The sequence below is a fragment of the Pseudopipra pipra genome, chromosome 1, assembly GCF_036250125.1.
Source record: "Pseudopipra pipra isolate bDixPip1 chromosome 1, bDixPip1.hap1, whole genome shotgun sequence".
NCBI lineage: Eukaryota > Metazoa > Chordata > Aves > Passeriformes > Pipridae > Pseudopipra > Pseudopipra pipra.
Window position 1 is genome coordinate 112,669,651 of NC_087549.1, and position 23,234 is coordinate 112,692,884.

At 40.5% G+C, this 23,234-nt stretch overlaps 1 protein-coding gene across 1 annotated transcript; it reads left to right on the top strand.

The window, feature by feature from the left end:
* Nucleotides 1-344: 344 nt before the first annotated feature.
* Nucleotides 345-22,733, top strand: ENTPD3 (ectonucleoside triphosphate diphosphohydrolase 3). The gene is made up of 12 exons (XM_064671985.1): nt 345-773; nt 1,203-1,260; nt 3,920-3,997; nt 4,285-4,405; nt 8,933-9,050; nt 12,366-12,516; nt 13,297-13,456; nt 15,538-15,768; nt 16,202-16,474; nt 16,568-16,678; nt 17,184-17,321; nt 19,934-22,733. The coding sequence occupies exons 4-12, from the start codon at nt 4,286-4,288 to the stop codon at nt 20,165-20,167; spliced, it is 1,536 nt and encodes a 511-aa protein (XP_064528055.1). The 5' UTR covers nt 345-773; nt 1,203-1,260; nt 3,920-3,997; nt 4,285; the 3' UTR covers nt 20,168-22,733.
* The last annotated feature ends 501 nt before the right edge of the window (nt 22,734-23,234 follow it).

The following is a 23,234-nucleotide window of genomic DNA, read 5'->3' on the forward strand; positions in this document are numbered from 1 at the left end:
GTTTCTGGACATGTGCTAGCTCCACCGAACAGCCTAGGTTTGGCAAGAACTCCAGCAAAACTAGAAAATAAGTAGTGCCAGTACACTCAAACTCTCAGGTAGCCCTGAGAGTGGCAGGCTAGTAATTTCTGGGGGCTGAGAAAAGACCTCCTGAGAAAGCACCTGTTCATTTTAGAAGAGGCAGGGATTCTTTGACCCCCAGTGTCACCTCTAGATAAACCCCCTTCTGTCCTCGCTTTGGGAGGGAACTGAGGAGTGTGATTTAGGGAAAGCCAGCAACACCCTGCCGCACCAGCTGCCGCCAAATCCTAATCGGAGTTTCCGGAAAGCAGGGAGCAGCCGATGGAGGGGAAGGGAGGGAAGCAAGGCCGTGCGTGAGCCGGGCTGGCAGGGAAGTACAGCACCCCGGGCCCCCTCCCAGCCCCGCTCCCCCAGCGCATCCCTCCGGGCACAGCCGTGCACCCCCGCCCCCAGCCACATCTCCCGGTGCGGGGACGCCTCCGATGCGTCCGCCCGCCGCAGATCTCCTCCCTCTGCTTCAGTCAGTTCAGCCGGATTTTATTTTTTTTTTTTAACCTCCGAGGTTTTTTTTTTTTCTTTTCGTTTGTTTGTTTTTAATCTATTTGGAAATACAGGAGCAGAGGGCGGGCAACCACCCAGTGACTCTCCACAGCTCCCCCCAACCGCGGGGAGAGAGGCGCTGGCAGCCGCCACCGCCCCGCTCCCGTCACTCCTCATCCCGGCAGGGAGCGGGGAAGCCGCGGCTGACGGAGGTAGGTTGGGATGCGGCGGGGGGGGGCCGGGGGATCCCTGGATCGGGGACCGGGCTGAGGTGAGGGGATGGGCGCCTGCCACCCCGGCCGTCGAGGCGGGGGCGTTGCTCTGTCTCTCCGCCGTTTTTTGGGGGGATACCTTGGGGTATTCTCGCAATTCATAATCGTCGTGTGAAGGTTTCCCACCCAGGACTGCAGTGACCTGAGGGAAAGCTCCACCCGGAATTTTGGGTCCATGTGCTTATTTTTACTTAATTTCTCCTCCGAAGGGAGGCGTGTGAAACCTCCTCGAAGGTTTTCATCGTGGGGTTTAACATGCTGTGGTGTTTCGGGTTTGTTCTGTTGTTGTTTTTTGGGGTTTTTTTCCCAGCACTTAAAACATTCACCAGTCGACCTGGTCTGAAATGATAACGTGTTTGTATCCATCAGGTTGTAGTGTGAAGAAAGATACATATGGTGCTTGCATACGCACTCTACGAACAAACAGGTCTGTATCTAAAGTAAATGGCTTGATGTTTCAAGTAACTTGGGAAAGGGAATTTCAGCATATAATATGCACAGTCATTTTTACAAGTGTGCATTTAACTTAGTTAAAATGTTGTTGGCATGAAGAAGTTGCTTCCATTTTCCTTTCCAGGCGAGAATTCCTTTTGCTTGCAGGTAAGGTGTAGAAAGTGATCCTTCCAATGTGCTCCTGTGTGGCCCAGCGTACTTAAATGGGTATGGAAAATATGTATTTATGCTATTTCTTGCTTCAGGAGGATGTTGTTTTAATAATGGAATGCAACTGCTTTTTGATATTCCATTAATGTCTTTTAATTGTTTTTTTTTGCCAACAAGTGTGCAATGATAGCAAGAATTCCTTACCTTACAACTCTGTTTAGTACGTGGAGTGAATGAACTCCTGTCTGGTATCTCTGTGGAATTTCTTGAATGGGCAAGTATGACTGTATTGCCTGGTATGTATGTAAGTCTTAGATGAGTGTAGCTGAAAGTAAACACAGCCCTGTGCTTCTGATCCAGTTATGTGGCAAGATAGCAAAGGTGTCAACTGTGTGATGACTTCACACGGGCGGGGACTGTAGGTGTCCTTTGGATACACAGATTCACAATTTACAAATTATCTCTGATGAAATTGTCTTCATTGCCAATGGGACAAGATTGCATGAGGAATGTTTTAAGGGATCTGCCCGTACCTTATATGCTTCCTGTCATTTTTGAAAAGAGAAATCATGTGTGATGAAGACAAATCCCGGTGACAGGGAAGCACATGAGAAATTCAACAAACCAAGATTTCTCTTTGCTCTTTACAAACAGATGCAGCAGAAAATATTTAAGCAGTCATGAGTTTAGTGTTAATAGTCTAAGAGTTATTACTGATTTCCTTTTTAATAATGCTTTAGTTTTTCAAAGAGTCATTTGCCCTGAGTGTTTTTTCTTTGATGATGACTTATTTTTTTCCAGCACTGAACAACAGTGCTTTGATCCTGGAGTGACGGGTATATATTAGGTTGCAAGCATAGTTCCCTTTCAGTCACTTTACAATTATGGATATATCCTTGTACAATTGAAAGCTAAAGAAAAAGACTTTACTCCCTAAAGTATTTTATCCAGATGGTTATTCATAAATGTAGTTAAATGTAGTTAAAAATCTGCTGTCTCTCTTCAAAAATGAATTGATCTGTATAAATACTTCTGATTAGTATGCCCTGACATCATCTGCAGGTTACAGTGTAGGTGTTCACATATTTTCTAATAGTAAAAGAAACATTTCATTCTACCATTTATACATTGTGAACATGATGTTTGAATGCCTCAGGATAGTAAAACAATGAATAGAATTAAATGAATCACCAATGTGGCTGGTAATTTTCTCTTAAAACTGACTGATGATTAAGGTAATAAAGCTGTTACCAAGCCAAGAAAGAAAGTTCTGGAAGGATAGATAGGCAGTTAACAAGGAGCCCATATGGATTTAGAAAAGGGAGTTAATGAGTGTAAAAATGATGGTTTGGAAGTGAGTTGTGTCAGACTGAAACGAAGAGTTTCCAAAAGCCAATCTGAGTTAGCTTTCACAAAAGAAATAGCAAGAAATAGGAAGAAAAGTAGAAGTGGGCAAAGCTCAGTGTGAAGCTCTAGTACATGAAGAAAAAAAATTTCATTCTTTTTTGAATGTGAACAAAGATGTTGGACCATGGGTACACAGGCTGAAAAACCCCTGAGGTTTATAAAATGGAAACTGTGTGAGGAAGCATTTGTTCTGCCTTCTCCCTCTGGCTCTGGTTGGAGCTAAGGGGAAGACCATGTGTTGCAGGTACAGTGGGGCTCATCCAATGTGCTCTGGCCATGGACTGTAGACCACCTTTAAGCTCCTGTCCTCAGGACAGGTTGGCATTGGCGATTCCTGGAATTGCTGAGCAGCCACTGGTATATTCTACTGTCAGTATGGAAGAATTAGGAGTTGGGAGTCAGGAAAGATCATGCTAGGTTAAGTTGATATTTCTATGCCAAAACAAATGTTTTCTGAAATGAGAAAGGCAGCAAAGTTCTCTTTGTTTTCCTCTGACACTGCTAAGCTTGCCATCTCCCACCAGCTGCCTCTTTCCTCCTCAACCCCTGTGGAGCATAAGGATTTTTGGTATGTGGATTGCCAGTATTCGGAGGTACTGAATGGCCTCTTGAAGTTAAGAGCTGTCTGGTCAGGGACATAGAAAATTAAAGGATGAACAGAAATGATAGGAAACCTAAGCCACATTTGAATTCTAGGAAACTTTTCTAGAGGATACGAACATTTAAATAGCCTTGTCATTAGTATGGATGCTTCATGTCACCTTTGGGTTTGTCCAACATGACTATGCTAGATTTACTTAGATTTAGCAACTTTTCATCACAAAGTCTTTGAGTTAAACTGTATTTTTTATGTAGTGCAGAGTGATAATAGGTTCCACATTAGTATGCACACATTTTTCATGAGCAGTTAGTAGACAGATGCCTACTTCAATGTTCTTAAAACCTCTTTTTCTTTTTTGCTGAAGCAGCTTGTATCTCTTATAGACACTGACCTTGCATCTCTGGCAGAAACACCAGCTGCACTCAGCAGCCTGCATCGTTGTGTCTACATGGCTGTGGTTGTGTCTGTGTTGTAGGATCACATGGCATCGTTCAGTGTGCACTAGCCCCAGCCTGCCTGCCCGGTGCTTGCATTTCCTGAGGCGTGGGAGATGGTGAGCATGCATCTACATGTAGGCACTGTGGAAAATGAGCAGACCAAGGGTGAAATCTGGCATCATTAGCATGACAATACAGACACAGCCCTTCTAGACAATAAGAAGTTAGTGGTTGCAAAACACCAGGCAGTTCCTGAGGAGAAGACAGAATTTTCATGTAGTATAATCTAGTTGATGTAATGAGATTTTATGAGTCTCAACTGATTCAGGTCTTCAGGCTTTAAGACAGAATCGCTGAATCCATTCACATTCCTTAAGTGTTTTTTCCCTTTTTGTTGTTGCAGGATGCTCACCAGAACCCCAAGTGTTGTTGCCCAAGTGTTACTTTTTCTAAGCATAGTTCTTGTCATTGCTATTGCAGTGATTCAGATAAATCAGCAACAGATCCTCTCCCCAGGGCTTAAGGTAAGTCTTAGAATACCTCAGGAAGGAGAACAATGTTTTTACTGATATTTAATTTAATGTGCCTTTCTAAACTAATTTTTATGGCTTGAGCCATAAAAATGAGCTTACTACCATAAATTAATGTTCAAACACATTTTTGTCATGGGAAAACTGAATCTGAGAGAAAAGGAGAATTGGTCAAGAGTCAGTGGCAAAGGAGGAACTTGATTCCCTCTCTGTGATTCCATCATATCACACAATGTCTTCTCCAAGACTGAAAGACCAAATGAGGAAAATATTGCATGTCTTTTTTTATTTTTGCCAGAGCCTGGAAGTAATTTTAAAATAATTTAAAATTATTTTGAAGTGGGCAATACCCAGAGTTTAAATTCTGCCCCCAGGCACAGTTGGAAAGTTTATGCTGACATCTTTGCAAACTGCTCCTATGTACCAAAAGCATTTGGTTTTGAGTGTGCATTTTGTGATTTGTCACATGTTGGGACCTGCTGGATATTAAAAGAAGCAAAGTAGCTTCATGAAGGGCGGCAGATCAAACTGGAAAAGACAAACTGAAATACTCTGAAGTTCAGGCTTTCCTTGCTCCTGAAACACATGTGCAGATTCTTCAATGAGAGATGTATACAACTGAGGGCAAAACTGTAGAAATTACCCTTACAGAGAAGCTGTGCAGTCTGGCATTTTGAGCTCTGTTTTTTTCCCACGATCCTCTTGTTAGATTCTTCTTTGAAGTCCTTTCTGCCTTTCCATCTGCATGTATATTTAACTGGTAGTTCACATACTGATTAGCGATGGGCTATGCCTCATTACACTTCATGGGATTATGAACACCTTTGGCTTTATCTGAATCATTTGGTGGTGTGTGAGTCAGACAATGGGATAAAACTGTATTCTGATACCCATTTTATGTGTTTGTGTGATGTGGCAGGGTGTGTGTGATGTGGCAGGGTGTGTGTGCTGCAATCTTGCATGGGGACACAGTGCCTCAAGTATGTGTTCTGTTGTACCCCAAACTGCTGCTTGCAGCAGCCTTACATCCCACCAATTTTTGTGCAAGGCAAGACTGGACTAATGTGCATCTCAGCTGAAGCAAGGACAAGGCTGAAGCCACAATCTAAAAGACTGACTACACATCTCTTGTGTTTGTCATTAACTCAGTTTCACATCCAGAAGGATAAAACTGCTTACATTACTCTTTGAGGAAACATTGGAACCACCTTACTAGCTGGAGCTGGTTTAGGAGTAGAAGTCTGCTTACTGTATCACAACAGCTTTATGGCTGGCTCTAGAGGAAGACTGGTGGTTCCTCTACCGGGTGTGCCTTGGCTTTGAATTTTGTTTTGGGCTCTAAGCCTACTAATGCAGGGGATACGGAGGACCCTGTGTTTGATTCTTGAGACGCTGTGTAGTCCTCAGTGGATGATTGACACTCACAAGAAATAGTTCTTCAGGAGCAGAGGGAGGACCTTTGTATGTGTGAAACCCTCCAGTACCTGGTTGATATGATGGAGCCTGGAAATAGGAGTGTCCTGACATTAATGGTTGATTAAAATTAAATACAGCAACAACACGATGTAAACAGACTTACTCTTTGTAAATGGCCTTGTTCTTCTCTTGGTAACTCTCTGTGTTATCTGTAGCATACAAGCTCTTTCCCAGGATGTCCGTTGAGAGTGTCCAATGTGGCACAAGAGGTAAATTACCTGCTACGCCACTGATGTTTTAAAGTGGTGTTGCAAAATTAAGTATTTTGGTTCCTTGGTGGTTGGGTTATCTAAAGACTGAGCCAATGATTTGTGAAGGAAGGGTCTGACCAGGTGCATGAGGCTGGGGCACTGAAAGAACTCATGACTCACTGACACACATCATGAAGTCAGAAGAATGATGAAGAGAGTACAGACATCCTTAGTGACATAGTTTGTGGAGAAGACTGGAATTGTAAATGAAGCTAGCTCAGAGGGTAATGAGCCTTTGTACTGGTAAAAAAATTTATCTACTGATTTTTTGTGAGTCCTGATAAAAAAAACCCCGCACCTTTATTATCGTATTTTTCTTTAAATTGCCTCTCCAGGCATTTTACACCTAAATTTCTACATCTAAATTTTTCACATCTCTTTTGGCTCTTAGGAAGTATTATGCCTTGTTTGTGGATGTTATACTTGATTAAAAATTGTTAAAGCCTATGTAGCTGAATTGAAGTGTGCTTCTAGTATAAGTCCACTTCTGTGGCCTCCATCTTTCCTGTAATTGATTTAGCTTGTTAGCTTCTCTTGGAAGTTTTCAAAGTGATTGGAAGGCAGGTGAGCCATCATAATTGTGCCTGCTTTAAGGCTTTGTGCATCTCTACATCCTCCTATGGGTATAGTGTTCAGGCTGAAGAGGTGATTAATCCTGGGTCTTGTTGCTTCTGTATTGGGATTACTGCTCTTCAGGATGTACCTTGCAAAGCCATTCATATGAATATCCCTTGTAAGTTTGGGCCACAACCAGACTGGTTGAGTGAATAGCACGAAACTGCCCCAGAAACAGTGTAGGTAGTTATCACTCACAGGGGTAGCTCTGCAAGTAGGAGTACCCTTGTGGAAGGGAAAGACAAACAGTAGACAGTGGAACAGGTAATTGTGTCATTAGTCAACCCAGCTGCAGCCAAAAAAAAAAAAAAAAGAGATGTATGAGTGCACCTTTAGAGACACAAAGTCTGGTTTATTGTTACCTTGCCTTTTGTTCAGTTTCTGTTAAGTGTGTAGAGTAGTCAAAGTGTTCTGCCAAACCCAAGAGGCAAGATGGTGCATTTACTTCATGCTGTAGGCAGCATGGTCACCTCTGTGTTGGAGGTATATGAGGCAACAGTAAACCCCATAAAAAAGCATTTTCCTTAAGGTCATTTTTCCCCCTCTTCTTTCTTCCTTCTACTGGACTAGAAAACAGAACAATGAAACTTTTCTGGGTTAACGTCATCTCTCTGTTTTGTCTGACTAATCTATTCCATTCCATTATCTTCCAGCTCTACCTGGGCATGACAGTTAGCTCTAAAAGTAGCTAAGTTAAAAGCTTATGGTTGGGACTTTGAGCTGACAGAGACTAGATTTAATTAATAGCCCTTGAGCAGATTGACCATTATTGTGTTATGTACCTTCAGAGTGCTCATCTCTCTTCCAAGGAGGGGGAATACACTCAAATTATCTTTTGATAAAGTAGTTACTGAAGCAGAACCTGATCATGTAGTGGTTTGACGGTATCTGTGGAGCCTTTCATCTTTTGGTGGATCAAGGTAAATATTGTCTGCATAAACATAAATGAAATTTTCATTACCTTACAGTTCCCCATGAAACAGACTGGACTGGTATTGCTAGTATTGTTTGGGGGCCTGGAGTTTGTAGGATTACAGTAGAGGCTGGGAACTAATCAGGCGTGGAAGCTGAATGGTTTGCCACCTAAAGCAGTGATCTTTCTCGGTTAGACTTGAGGCTCCTGAGGGAGGCAGTGGGATGAAATTTATCAGCCTACTACAGGGCTGTTACTGCTTTCCAGCCAGACAGAGGCTCTCATTTTTCAGTATTGTCAGGCTCTTGGGCATCTGCTTGTTTTAAAAGAAAAAAGGTTAACAGAGAAATGAACTTTGCACTGTGTGACTCCTACCAGTTAGGTGACATTGGAAGAGAGGGGCAGCTTAACATACTATCAAGGATCCTAAAGAGGTTAAGCAAAATTTCAGTTTTCTTCCCTTCATGAGATTGCCTTCCCAGCTGCTACAGTTTTCTGCTGCCATAAAATATGGGAAAGGGGGAAAGACTGGTCAGGTGAGCAGTGGTATGGGATGAAGAAACCTGTGCTTTAATCCCACAAAGAGTCCAACAGACCTGGAGCAAGTAATTTAACTCCTTCTGTTTTTTTTCATAAATAATCTCAGCGTAATATTAATTCTCTACTCTTTGTTGACTCACATTCTAGCACTGCCTGTTCTCAGAGGCAATCTCTAAGGGGGACTGCCTAAACCACTCAAAGGGAGAGGCTTATGGGGCAATTAGAAAAAAGCAGGCTTGTTACATCATTCTTACTGTTGACTGTTGTGTACTGTACCTCTTTGCTTGTAGCTTTATGGATCTCTTGTGCATCCTTGAATCTAAAGCCTGTGCTTAGGTATCAAACCCTTCAGTGTTCCAGAGAATGGACTGGGATAATGGGAAATGAACTTCCTGCAAAATCAGGTTCTAACACAGTGTAAGATATCTCTGTGTCAATGTGGATTTTGAACCTGATGCTGAAAGGAGATGAGCATTCTCCATCCCTGCTGAATTAATTATTGAAGATATGTAGCATGTTCTTTGGTTTGCAGCCAGATTCATTCTGTGCTTGGCTGTTGGATTCACGCCTAAGCACCTAACACTATAATTAATCTGTCTTGTAAATAATACCCTGTGCATGCATTTTCTAAAGTGTTTGGTGGTGCAATGAAGTACAGCTGCATATGGGCATTTAAGCTGTCACTGTTTGTTTCTTCATCTAATGTCTTATTTTTTTTCTCTCCAGTATGGAATAGTCCTTGATGCTGGATCCTCTCGAACTACAGTTTATGTCTATGAATGGCCAGCAGAAAAAGAAAATGACACAGGAGTAGTAACCCAGACCTTCAAGTGCAATGTGAAAGGTGAGCTCGAATGGAAGTTCCTCATTTTTTTCTAGCCTCACTTACACTGTTTTTTTTTCTTTTTCCCCTGTGTTCCCTTTTCAATGCTGGGGAGTGAAAACTGTTAAGACTATGTCTGTATCTGTCAGCATTAGTTCTTTTTCTACTGATAGAGCAGGATGCTCTAATCGTTGTAACAGAGAGAGGAAATTATGGCTAAACTTGATTTACTTCATTGCAGTGCACGAGCAGCGCAGACGGAATTCAACCTACAGAGAATCAAGACCTATAAATGTTTAGTCCTTGTGTTTCTTTAAAATAAGAGTAAAAAGTATATTTTAAAATAGCTTGGAATAAAAAGTGTTTGAGAAGAATGGGGATCTAGCCCTTGTTAGATGTTAGTCATTAATTAAGTTTCTCCATATTACAGAACTAGGAAGTATCTAATAGAGTTATCAAGTAAAATAGTTAAATTGGCAGAACAGTTTGTGACAGGAGAGTTGTATCAATTATGTAGGTCTGGCCTTCCACTCAGAGAGTCCTGTAGCTGTGTGCTGCTAGGTGGTGTCCCACAGGTACCACTAGCTCCCTGCTTTGTCTTTTATCTGAGGTTTTGAGTTGATTCCTTGCAGACAGGCTAGGCTGACTTTTGCTCACGCTCCAGTATGGTTAAGTATAAGTTCTAATGGCTTGTTGTGGGTTCCTTCATAACGGCTTTTGAAACTCTTAGTCAACTTCAGTGACATTTGAGTAAGCTTTCAAAGATACAAAAATTCCACACATTTTGTGAAGACAGATGGCCAGGCAAGGGAGAGAAATCTCTTATTAAATAGTAGCTAATGCATAAGGGATTTCTGCAGGAAGCCAAACATTGTAAATTATGCTACTTTCAGTTAAATGAGCTTTAGATTATCCTTTTACGACACTGACTTTGTTTAGTGTACTGATTTGGGTTTGCAAGTTAGGTAAGAGGAGATGGTGGGGCATTTTAGGAGCCTCAATGCAGTTTTTTTGATCTCTGATAATAACTGTGGCATTCTGAGAGAATTTTTTCCTTCTGTCTCAGTCATGATCTCACAAAATCTTGCAGTCCTCTTTGTGTTTGGAAATAGATGCTGGAGATGTAGCCACAGAGGCCCGTGAGTAACTAGGAGTAGAAGGCAATGGTTTCTTAACAGCACCAACATTTTCATCTTCAGCATTAAATATATGTGTGGACATTCTTAGTGGGTTTTGAGCAAGGAAAGGAAAGCAAGTGTAACAGGAACAGAAGTAATGCACTGTTGCGTCTCTGATGATTGTCCTTACAGACTGCTGGAATGGTGAGGGGTACATTCTGCTAGTTCATGTCTTGTCTCATTAGAAATGTTGCATTTAGGAATTCTGGTGTGAGAAAAATGAACAGAGAAACTGCATTTTTCTTTTTCATGAAAAATGACACAGGAGTGCTTTGTGAATTTGTTTTAATTGGTTTAGGTTTTGTTCTGCCTCAGGGGAATACAAAAAATTGCAAAATGGAGGAGTCCAAATTGCTGTGAACTGTTTAGGTTGATGGCCTTAACCATGGTCAACCAAAGTGCTCCTCATCTTCCAGTGTACAAAATCACCAGGGTTTACTCTTTTAGCGTTGGATAACTCTGCACTGGAAGAGGCAGAGAGTTCATGCAAGAGGTCCCCAGCTAATCTGTGGGTGACAGTGGTGAACACATCTGTCAGGGTTTCTTTAGTGACCTAACTGTAGCCTTAAACTGGGGGATGGTTGTGGGCATACTGAGAAGCAGACTTTTTTTATACCTACTGAACTTTGAAGGTCAAATGATCAACTAGTCTGTAAGTTCTGTGGTGGTTTTGTGATTTCATTTCTGCCTTTATTAGGTACCTCTACCCCTGTGTGTAGGAACCAACCCCGTATCAAATCCCTTTCTATATAGTGCAGTTGTTCTGTCCTAGTAAGGCTCTAAGCATGGGCAAAGCAGGCAGTCCAGAACAAAATGGTCACTGCCTTATGACCTGCTCTGTCTGAACACCTGAAGATGGAAGTTGCTGCTACCAAGGAAGTGTGAGGCCATAGCAGCTGCTGAGGATCTAAACCAGCATTTGCTGCTCTGTTTCCCTCTGGTAACAGCTTTTAATCCAGCTTCAGGCCTGTTTGTGCTAGACTTAAGACTTTTAGCAAGTCTTACTCCAAAACCAGGGCTGTGAATGTCTCATGATTGCGTGATAATGTTTAAGTTCATAGTGTCAAAAAGGGAGTTGTGGAGTGTGGAATCTGTAAAGTCTTACAATTTTTTTCTCTGTTTTTATCATTGCAATGTGACTAAACATAAATGGTTTCTCATTTTAACTCAGTAAGAGCCACCTTTTGCTTAGCTTGGGATCAGGTTGTGCAAGAGATGGCTGTGACAGGAGAAGTACATGGAGTTCAGATAGAGTTGTTCTCTGTGAGGCAATGGCTTCATGGGAATGCCTGGATTTCTCTCAGCACAACTTTCTCAGCCAGGGAATTTTAGTAAGGAATGTTTTTATTCACACCCAAGTTGAGCCTGAACAAGCCGAGATCCTGCTGGTTCTTGGAATATTTAGCAAGGCAGGAAAGGCTTTGATGTTAATTGTTCAAATAGTTATGCCTTATGCAGCGTGGTGTAACTCTCATTTCTGCTCTTTGAAGGCTTTGGAAATTTGGAAAGCTGTTCAGTATTCATTTTTGAAAACTTTGGAAGTTTGTAAAGCTGTTTAGTAGTTCATGCACCAGTGCAGACTTGTACCTCTATGAATTCAAGAGCCATTTCTATGCATCTTGAAATTTCATCAGCAATTCCTTAGAGAAGCTTTTTTATTTTATTTTCAGTTGAGAGCAGTGAGCTTTAGAGGTGCCATGGTGTCCATGACAGTTGTGACAAACCAGATTAGAAAATCCTTGTCTTAGGTTGTGAAAGGAGGGATTTTCTATACTTCAGCAGATCAGAGAAATTTTACATGCTATTTGCTACAGCATCTGCCACAAGTAAACCTATTTTCCTCATGAATATAGCACTGCTGTCATTGTGTTGTTATGTGGGTATACTGTATATCTTACTCATGGTACTATAGGTGTGTATGCACACACACATACAGAAATACAGGCAGGCAGTTTACAAGTGTCTTCTCTGTCTCACACAGCTGAGATAGTCACTACATTGTTTATTCTATAAGCACTCCTAGTTTTCAGCTGTCCTACCCTTGTTTGCAATTCCGGGATGGAAGGGTGAAATCTCTTTCTCTTAACACCTGTTTGCTAATTGGGCTAATTTGTAGCTGGCAAAGCAAAATGAAATCAATCTACTTGTTCTGTTTTAGGCCCTGGTATATCCAGCTATGAGAGTAGCCCTGGAGCTCTTGCCAAGCCCTTTGATGACTGTCTGAATAAAGTCAAAGAGAGAATACCAGCTCATCTGCATAAAAACACTTCTGTTTATCTGGGGGCTACAGCTGGCATGAGGCTGCTGAGGTATGGCAGAAACTTGAACTCCTCTGTATGCATACTAGCATAGCAGTTTGTGAAAACAGAATGTGAAAAATGTACTGGATGCATTTTTACCCACTGGAAATTAACCATCTCAAAAGGAAATGGAACCCAGCCAATTTAATTTAATTAACTTTTTTGATAGGGAAAGCGGCTCTGCATAAAAATCCTCTATTATGCTGCATTGAAAAGAAATGCTTGCTTTATTTTGGAGAAGGCAAGAGTTCAATTTTCTCTTTCACATCTGCTTTGAAATACATTGTTATGTAAACAGATAATGTTTGTGCGCATCCACGGGCAGCAAAGGCAGACTGAAGCTAGACACTGCAGAGTTTTCTGAGAGTGGATGTGATGTGATGTGGATCTTGGGGCCCGTCCATGGCTTTAGCCCTGGCACAAACTGGCTTTCTGTATTTGTTCTCTGGCAAAACATAGTGGGAAGAAAGGTTCCAGGACTGTTTCAAATACCAGGTGTCATAAAAGTACTCAGTTCACTAAAAATAAAGAAATTAAAAATAAGAAACAAAACACCCATGAACTTCTATGATAAAGAGTGACGTTTGTACATAGTGGGGGAGTTGCTCGCTGAAAAAATGCTGGATACATGACTGTTCCCTATCAGAAACTTCCCCTTTAGATAAACAATGTATTTTTTTTTTTTTACTAGGTTATTACAGGAGTTTTCTTGAGTTGCTAGTCAGTGAACAGTAAACATGAAATTGCCTTTCCAGATGCTCAGTGTCTCGTGTTTTGTGAATTGCTTAGGTTGCAAAATGAATCGGCAGCCAATGAAGTCCTTGCAAGCATTCAAAACTACTTCAGAGCACAACCTTTTGAATTTAGGGGTGCGCAAATCATAACTGGGCCAGAGGAAGGGGTGTATGGATGGATAACGGCCAACTATTTAATGGGCAATTTCTTAGAGGTGTGTGGAAAAAAAAATGCATGCTTTTCTTTTCACTCTTTCTCTCTTAGAAATGAGAAGTTTGAGAGGACATGCTTGTTAAAGCATCATAGTGTTGTGATTTCTCTTTTGCACGGAAATTTCTAACAGAGTCTTTTTGTGTCAGTAATCGAACAAAGCAAACATAAATCAAAGACTATGTTGTTACAGGAATGTGATATGGCAAAGGTAAAACAGTTGACACATAAAAAAGAGCTCTTCCCTAAATGGCACTGGATGCCTTACCTAGAAATGAAAACTTAGATTGCCCTTAAATGCATTGGTATGTTAAGTGTGATGGGTGTTGATTGTCTTGACAGTGGTGCCAGCTAAACATGTTCTCTTCTGCTTTTCTGTGACTTCCTTGGGTGGTTGTTCTCCTTGCAGCCCTACTGGTGAAGGACATGCACAGCTTAGGGGGTCTCCAAATTGTTTGGAAGTGTTGTCTTACTTGTCTTAAGCAGACGAGACTGTTTGAAGCACTGAAGGTGGTTAAGTTGATGTGGCCAAATGTGCCTCAGCTGAGCCAGAAATAATTAATACAGAGTTCATTCCAATACTGCTGAAAAGCTGCAGGCTATGGAGCAGTAGGCTGCGATACCAACTGTCTTGTACAGACCAAGTGATACCAATATAAAGATACTTAAGCTGTCCTTGAACTTGGAATAGGGTCAGGCAGCAGCCTCATAGCTGGGAGGTAGTCGAATGTGTTGGAAGATCCCTTTTTATATGCAGATATTCAGTATAATTTCATTCAGAGTAAAAGCTGTACCAATTTGATCAGCAACTGCTCATCTGCATTCCTGGCAGGAGTGTGCTTCCCTTAGCTTTAACTGCACTTATTCCAGATTGCCTCGCTAGGCTGAAAGAAATTTCAACCAAACTGCTGACTGTTGTTAAGCTGTCCTGGTTGAATGGCTCCTATTAGATCATGGCCATTAAACAAGCAGGAATTACTTGTTGGTGCTGTGAGTGATAGCTCACGGTGAATGTGCTGCTGACTTGCAAAGTTAAGAAAAACAGTACTGGAATCACACATTCTGGAAGCGTTTTTCTCGTGTGCATTTCATGCAGCAAAAATGGCATCATGAACTTCAGGGTGGTGTCAGTCTTCTACCACATGAATTTTAATAATCCAAATGTCAAATTCCTATAGCAAATTCATAAGGACTACTGAATGGACTGCAAAAAGCTGGGAAACCAGTTTAGTCTAGAGAGTTGTGTGAAGAGCTACGTGTGGAATATCACTAGTAGGAGAGAGAAAATTTCACCTTTCTTGTGACAATGAGCTAAGAGTCAAGTTCTGCTAGGGGCTGTTTATGGGAATCTTTCACTGTAGAATTTTATTGTGAGTATATTTGCTAGCCTATAAACTTTCTTTTCTCTTCTTGTCTATACATTCATCTCATCATGCTCAGTGAGTAAATACTACATTAAGTCTGTATTTGGCACTGTGGCTATCAAATACGGAACTTGGGAAATGTTTTGGGCAATAGGGAGAAATGCCAGATGAATGGATCAGATTTATTGCCACTGCAGTTTCAGTGAAGGAAATATGCAGATTAGGGGTCCTCATTCTTTTAACTTTGATGGAGCTTTCATTTGACTTGTCTATGTTTTGCACTTTATTTTCACTCTTCTTCTATGTGATCTCTTAATATTCTATTCCTTTAATATTTCTTCTTGCCTTGAAACAAGCAAATCTGCATACTATTTCCACCCAGATTTGTTCAAGATCTCATGGGTATCTGAACTTCAAATCCCTACATTCTAGGATAAACATTGATCTGGCTAGTTCTATGCTTTGATCATTCTGCTGTCCTGTTGAGTTAAACTATATGTTGCATTCCTTTTTCCATCTTTCAAGACCATTTCACTCTGTGAAAGTACATCCCTCTTGTGTAAAAACATCTGCATGTTTTCTTCGGAGAGCTATGATTTTTTGGAAAGGGTGCAGGACAAAGATGGGGAAATCTCAAAAAGTTAAGTAAAGAGTAGAAAAGCTTGAAGGGAGGACAGGAGATGACATTTCTAATTTGTCTTGGTTTTAAATTTACATGTAGAGAAATCTTTGGAGAACATGGATCCATCCTTACACAAAAGAAACTGTGGGTGCACTGGATCTTGGAGGAGCTTCTACTCAAATTTCATTTATCCCAGAGGACTCTCAGGAGCACTTCAATAGCACTTTGCAAGTGAAGTTGTATGGTTATAACTACAATGTCTACACTCACAGCTACCAATGCTATGGGAGAGATGAAGCTGAGAAAAGGCTTTTAGCATTGCTGCTCCAGGTCAGTTTAAGACCCTTTGCTATGTTGCTCCTGCAGGTGTTCAGTAATTGTCTGAGCAGGTTCTTAGGCTTGTGTTCTCTTTCCTTTGATGGCATTTGGAGACCCCAGTAAGAGCTCTGTTGTGCTTTGTTGTGGACAAGTACACTTAGATTTCATACAAAGGTCTTCATATTTGTTAAAAATTGGTGAGAGTTCTATACCATTTGACAAAAAGGCCTGTAAGTGTTTTGCTGATCTTAGCAATGAATTTTTGAGAAAGGAGTTTCTATGAATTACAGTGATCATCAGTGTTGTACTGACTAGTCATGACAGTGAACAAAAATACATGCATATGCAGTTTTAAAGGATTAGTTAATGTCAAATCAGGTCTTTCTTGCTTTTTAGTAGTCATTATTGTTTGGGGTTTCTTGTGGTTTTGTTTTTTTTCCCCCAGAAATCAAATGCCAGTTCCAGTGTGGATAATCCATGTTACCCTCAAAATTATAATACATCATTAACGATGAAGTACTTCTCTGGCAGCCTTTGTACACAATCTCTGAGACCAGCAAATTACTACCCAAACCAGCCTGTGAATTTCCATGGAACAGGAGACCCAGGTCTGTGCCGTGAGATGGTTTCTTTATTGTTTAACTCCACTGCTTGCAGAGACAGAGAAGACTGTCCTTTTAATGGAATGCATCAGCCAAAAGCTAAAGGGAATTTTGTGGTAGGTTTGCAAACACAGCATTTCTTTTTGAGCTTTATTGCTTTTGATTTCTGTAGTTCTGAAAGTAACCTATCATCTATTCCCTTTTTATAGGCTTTCTCTGGATTCTACTATACAATTAATGCTTTGAATTTATCTGGGCACTTCTCCCTGGATGACTTCAATTCAAGTATGTGGTTTTTCTGTTCACAGAGCTGGACACAGGTAAGTGGGTTATTTGTTTGTTCTTTGGGGTTCTTGGGGTTTTTCTTTTCCTTTTTAAATCTGTAAAGGAGGGATATAAAAATAACATGGACTGGACAAGCATTCAGAACCTTTCAGAGGGTCTGTACCAACCTCAGCATTTGTTTTTTCCATTGTGCTTCGAACCACGTAGTATTTCTGTCATGCTTATCACTTGGACTAGGTTTCAAAATTTCATTTCACAGTTTTAACAATGCTGTAGAGATGACATGCAAAATTTAGAAACTATAACATCCTCAATCTTCAATGTGCAGTTTGATGTTTATTTTCATTGCTTGCTACATAAGCTGTGTGACTATTAGAGGCTTTCTGAATCTCCATATCTAGTTGTCTGTACCTTTACTTGGGGTTTCTAAAAACTGCTACTGAATTCTAATTGGAATCCAAATATTCTCTAGTTACAAAATCTAAAAGCATTTGTTTTTTTCATAATCTACATGTTTTTTTTAAAAACCTTTGGTTTCAGCTCCAGTTTATGCTGCCTAAATTTGAAGAAATATATGCTAGATCCTACTGTTTCTCAGCAAATTTCATTTATTACTTGCTTGTACATGCTTACAACTTTAATGCAGAAACTTGGCCACAGATACATTTTCAAAAGCAGGTGAGTAATATACATTTTCTCTTACTGTTATTTTAGTGCAAAGAAGTTTAGAAGGAGACAGAAGATGCAGCCTAGAAAAATAAAATGGTCATAAACAGCCTTTCTAATTGACTGTCAAATGTTTGGCATAAGACAAAGCCACTTTTCAAGCCTCAGCATCAATTTCAGTCTGGTTCCAGGGGTCACAGCATTACTTGGAGATGGTACCTAGATTCTTAAAATAGCTTTAAGCAAAGATCAAACACCTGTGTTTTAAACACATTTCCCCAGTTTGTTGTACTTCAACAAATCTCTAGGCAGTGGCGTACCTGAAACACGTCACCAGTCAAGGTCAGTTTGAGCTAACTCTGCTGAGCTGGACAGGAGAACTCCGCTTTTCTGTCTGCTGGCAGAGCCTTGGGGGAACTGGCAAAGCAGGTCTGTAGTCAGTGAGTAGTGCTGAAGCAACTAGGACAGTTTTCATCCTCAGCTGGCTCATCCATCTGTGTCATAGTCTGGTTCTCTGAAATAAGAATGCATTTTGATGGGGTATTGCCTTTCAGCTAACAGAGAGAGAAGGCTTACAATATTTGTGTGATAGATGCATTTCCTTTCCTCTCTGCTACTGCACTTATTCTAAAACCCTATTCAAGACTGTCTCTTAATGTCCGTATAGTTTGGAAATGCCTCAGCACTTGCATGCAAAACCAACCATCTTTGTGGCCTGTTCTTTACTACAGCAGATACTGGCAAGCTGTGAATGAGAAATGAAAAGCAGTGTTTTCTGAACAGTCATATCTATCACTCGTGCAGTAAGGAATCAAGTAGGATTTTCTTGCCTTGTTTTGACCGCTGGTGGACAACCATTAGCAGCCCTGGAGGAGCTTCCAAAGTTTAGCTGTTCTACCAGGAAAACAGCATAGATCTTACTTTGAGATGTTAATCTGGACTGGGGGTGGGGTGGGTGGATTTGTCTTAATATTTAAAGGTATATTGTATTGTCCCCAGCAGATAGGAGCAGCCAAACACAGCAGCATTTTTCAGTATTTAGCCAAGACTGTAAGAATACTGAGCAAAATAAAACCCCCAAAGGCTTTTTTTTAAAAATGAATACCTGTGTTGCCTAGATTTATCACTAGGGGTATCATGACACCCCAAAAGGAAAAACTACATTCTCTTAATTAGATCTGCCCCTACTAAAATAGTAAGATCTAATATTAGCTGATCAGCTAAGCTACCCCAGAGTTACAGCACAGTCTCTCTAAGACTATGCTAGGAATATATTTCCTTTTAATTAGTGAAAACAACTAATGAAAAGAACTTTAACCTAATGCCAGAATTTGGATGAGGTCTAGAGCTAGACGATTTGTAAAAGTTAAAAGTTCTAAACTTCATGATGAGAGTTTTTCCCCTCTCTTAGCAATGAAAAACCACCTTGATCCATCTGACCTCTTTGCTCATGTGTTGTGTTCCAGTTCCTGTTGCTGTAGCTTTCTTTTTATCAGTTAGACAATAGATATTGGGATATACACAGCTACAAAAAGGACCAAATATTCTAGGCCCTTATGGTCTCCTACAACCAGTAGCTGACAGCTTTAAAGGTGGTGCAAGCCCTTTGAAAAGGAAAACAACCTCTGTTAAGTGTAAACCAAATACATGTCTTGTAGCTGGCTCTCCAGGCTAGCCCTTGTTTAGTGAGTTCCACCACATTTTCTTTAAATGCTTCCTGATCCCCCCTTTTTTTTTGACTCTATTTAACAGCAGTTTTTTAGGAGGGTTGGGTTGTTTTTAAGTTGTGGTTTGATTTGTAGGAGGCAGTGAGATGTATTTATATCTTTTATATAAATAGGCTAACCATTATTGAAGCCTGGGCATGTGGGAGGAGGACAGGGGACACTTTATGTTTGCCCCTTGATCCTGTACTTATCAAGTGGCAGGATGATGACTTAATGAAAAGGACAGTGGAAAATTGGTAAACTCTGTAGCTCAAATTAGAAGTGGGGAAAGGTAGCAAAGCAGAAGGACCATGGGGCCAATAAAAACATACTCCCTTTGCTGTTGTTTCACCTGTTCTGAGTAGTTTTTCACTTATGTTTATTTATTAAATGGAAATGCCTAGTGTTGGTTCATTTGTAGGCACAAAACCAACTATAGAACAAAAAATAGTAAAAAGTTCCTGCTTTGGGGACTTCACCCTGGCCTCCTCTTTGTCTGTGTTAGTGGGACTCTTTGTGATGTTTTTTGTTTGCTTGAACTAAATTATATCCTAGGATGTGGCTAAGGTGAGGTGCTAATTTTAGGAATTGGCACAGTAATGCTGATTTTTTTGTTTGTCTGTTTAAAGAATGTTTCTTGCACAGAAAATCCCATAATTGGCTGTCTGCATATATACCACACATCTTTATACCCATCCGGTACCTTCTTTAGCCCAGTGACCAATTTTATTATCATCCTCTGGAACTACAAAAAAAGGGTAATTTAAAATGGTTCTGTATCTTCTTTGTATATTCCACTAAGGATTTCTCCTTGCTGATTTAAGGGGTGGTTGCCAGTATCAGCAGTTGAGCTTTTTGGAACCTCTTTTCTTTAACTGAAAATTCCATGGGAATAGGACTCTTCTGTCTTTCTTTCAGGTTGGTAACAGCAGCATAGCATGGTCACTTGGTTACATGTTAAGCCTCACCAACATGATTCCAGCAGAAGGCAAGCTGATCCAATTACCCCTGAAGCCTCCTTTGTTTGCTGGGCTCCTCATCTTCCTCACAGCTACAGCACTGCTGTGTCTCCTCTTCCTTGTTTACTTGTGTTTTGTATCACATAATCGGAAGAACATCCCTCGTGTTGAGCATGTGTTTATCCCAGAATGAATGAACTTTACTGAACGCAAAGCAAAAATTTTATAGTGCTAGTAAGTTAAGTAGGACTTCATTTTGCCCTCCATTTTTCAAAAATAAAGAGAAGAAAAACGGCTTCAGGACCAGAAGCATAAATAGAGAAGAGACACAAAGGAATCTGTGATATGGTGAACTGAAGTGCTTTTGAAGTATTTTGGCAATTGTTTCTGTAAACCTAATTTGTCCGGTGTGCAGCAGAGAAAAAGTGGGCAGATGTGTCACTTTGCTTTATAAGGGATTACTAGCCTTTTGCTGCCAGGTATGTATTATTTTTTTGTTCATTAACTCTGTGCTAACTGGTAAAGTCAAGTGGTGACGGATTTTATCACAGCGTCAGTTGTTTAAGATAAAATTAAGTCAGTAGAAATTGTAGGAGGTGGTAACATGGTAGCTGTTCTTTTGTGCAGTGCTGACACTAAAAGCCCTGAAGTAATCTAATTTCTGAAACTGGAACAAGCACTGGATAATGACAAGAATTGAAAGGAACAACTGTGATAGAATTGTTTTTATTGCTGTTCCAAATAGATTGATCCCCACCACCAGAATACCTCTGCTATTGTACATAAGATTTGCTTTGAAGGCGGAACAAAATGCTTTCGTGCTTTAGTAACTGAACCTAAATTTAAATGTCTCATAGTTACTTCCAGAAGCCACTGGAGTTTTCATTGTCCTTTTCTCTCTGACTTTCACAGAAATACTTTTGGTATGATCTCATACTGAAACATTGACCTGTATTCCTCACATATTGTCTGTCTCAGGCAGTCGCAGTCCATACTGATTTGTCATGTACGTATTATTTCAACTGTCTGGATAGAGTGTCAGATCTGGAACCTTCCAAAGCATTAACATGTTAAGCCCTTCATTCAAGGCCAAGACAAACAGGAGCCACTCTACAAGCCAGCAGAACACCTTTTCTGTAGTGGGTTTAGGAACACGTTTCTGAAGCTGCAGTCATGGCTGTAGTGCCTTGGTCAGGCCGTCTACTGTCCTGGCCTCAGTGTTCCTCTAGCAGCATTGGGATCCACCTAGCAGATGGTTCTGCCAAACATATTAACTTCAGAGCTTTTCTAGAAGTGCTGCTGCCTTCATACATCAAACAGCTGGCTTCCTGGAAAGCCCAGGCATTCTTGACGACAAAATCCACTAAATCAAAAGACTACAATTTTACTCACTGCTTGATTAATTCTTCATGGTCTTTTACCTGCCTGTTGTTTGTAGAGCCTTGGTGGTCTTCAGCTGGTTTCTGAAGTAACCCTTGAGAAAGTCTCCTGTCACATTCTCTGCCATCTCTTCCTTTTGTACACTGTTTCTTTAATTCCTTTTAATATTGCCATAACATGATCTGTGAAGCTGCAAGGGGAACAGAACCATATAATGGTTTGAGTTGGCACATAATGTGTTTTCTATCTCAGTTTCATCTATTCTCAATATTGATTGTGAGATAGGAGAACAGTGGCCAGTATTTTTACCCATGAATAATGTTTTCAGTTTCCATCTTCTGTTTCTGTATCACCTTCTTACTTACGTTTGATTGTGGGGTTGGGATTTTGTTTTCTTTCGGGGTTTTTTCATAACCTGACAGATGATTTGAAGGGAACTAAATATCTTTTAAATGGAAAAAAGAAGAAAGTGATTTTTCAAGTGGATCATTAGTGAAGGCTTTGTCCCTTCTCTGTTGGTGTACTGCTAAGTCCTGTCAGTCCAGTTACTGGAGTAACAGTATTTAAAATAAGGCAGAAGGTATTATAAGATGATAAAGTGCTCTGTGGCATCAGAGTTACATCTTATAAAGTATAAAATTTACTTCGCAATGCAAGGACATTAAAGAGGCTGGCATGAGATAAAGGCTTTATCTTCTGTATTATGGATTTGTAACTGCAGCTAGAGGGTAAAAATAAAAAACAGACAGTTGGATGAGAGCATTAAAATGTTTTCTGCAGTTGCCAAATTTTTGCTAAAAAACGGTATTCTGGAATATTTACTTGCTCTACAAAACTTTTGCTTTGTGAATGGCAAGGACATTCAGATGTGGTTTTACATAAGTGGAACACTTGGAAGTTAGTCTGTTTAGAACTGGCAGCTAAAGAACAAATAAATTTGGTCAAAAATCATTTGGACTTCTAGATATACTGGGATAGACCCAGTATCTGTTCAAAGAATGCCTTCCCTCTATGAATCTCCTGTTTTGCTTTTATAGTAGTTCCCTCTTCTCCTTATGTGTATGGTCTCCCTCATGTGTCACCAGGATACCCACCTTATCCATCTTTCCCAGCTGAAAATGATAGGACAGGTAAGCTGAAACTGTTGAACTTCAGCCAGGTAGGCCTCAGTGACCACAGCTAACTTTTGCCACACGGGTGAGTTGGAACCCGATCAGCAGGTGTAATATTGTCCTGCCATTGAGAACTGACCAGGTCTCTGGGAGAGACAGAGAAGTTAACAGTACTTGGGAATGTGTACAGACCATAGATTATTTATCTTTTTATACTCTTTAGTGCCTGCTTATGAAGATTAATAAAAATAAATTATGAAAAGTTAAGCCAAGTGTACCTTTGGTTTTTATTGTTTTTTCTCCAGTATCAATATTTGCATTCTGGTAGACAAGCTGTTCTTAATAGAGGGTTAGGAAATCTCTGAAATGGTATGGGAGGGGGTGGTGTGGAAATTTGCAAGCTGCAAAACTGGTCCTGCAAGATTCTGGAATGGACAGGACTCATTATCTCCAGAATCCATGTTCTCAGCAAGGAAATCCTGGTGGTTAAAACCAAGCCCCTCTTCTAATACTTTATATATATATATACACACCCTAAACACAACTTCTGCTTTTAAACACTCATACATTTCGCTCAGGGACACCAGTGCTTTCTAAGGCTTTTTTTAGGTTCGTTGCCATGTGAAGCAGCAATTCCCAGTTATCAAAGAACAGTTGATTGAGATACAGATTGGTTAGAAAAATAACTGTTGGGCACTGGAAACAGGGATAAGATTATGTAATATGCAAAACCTCACCTATGGAGAGGCAGCAAGAAATTAATCTGCT

What these genes read in the sequence shown, in the direction of transcription:
- ENTPD3 (XM_064671985.1), top strand. Translation starts at nt 4,286, where the DNA reads ATGCTCACCAGAACCCCAAGTGTTGTTGCCCAAGTGTTACTTTTTCTA. An exon ending in TAATGGGCAATTTCTTAGAG is followed by an intron (nt 13,457 to 15,537) that starts GTGTGTGGAAAA and finishes ATTTACATGTAG; the next exon opens with AGAAATCTTTGGAGAACATG. An exon ending in TTTTAGCATTGCTGCTCCAG is followed by an intron (nt 15,769 to 16,201) that starts GTCAGTTTAAGA and finishes TTTTTCCCCCAG; the next exon opens with AAATCAAATGCCAGTTCCAG.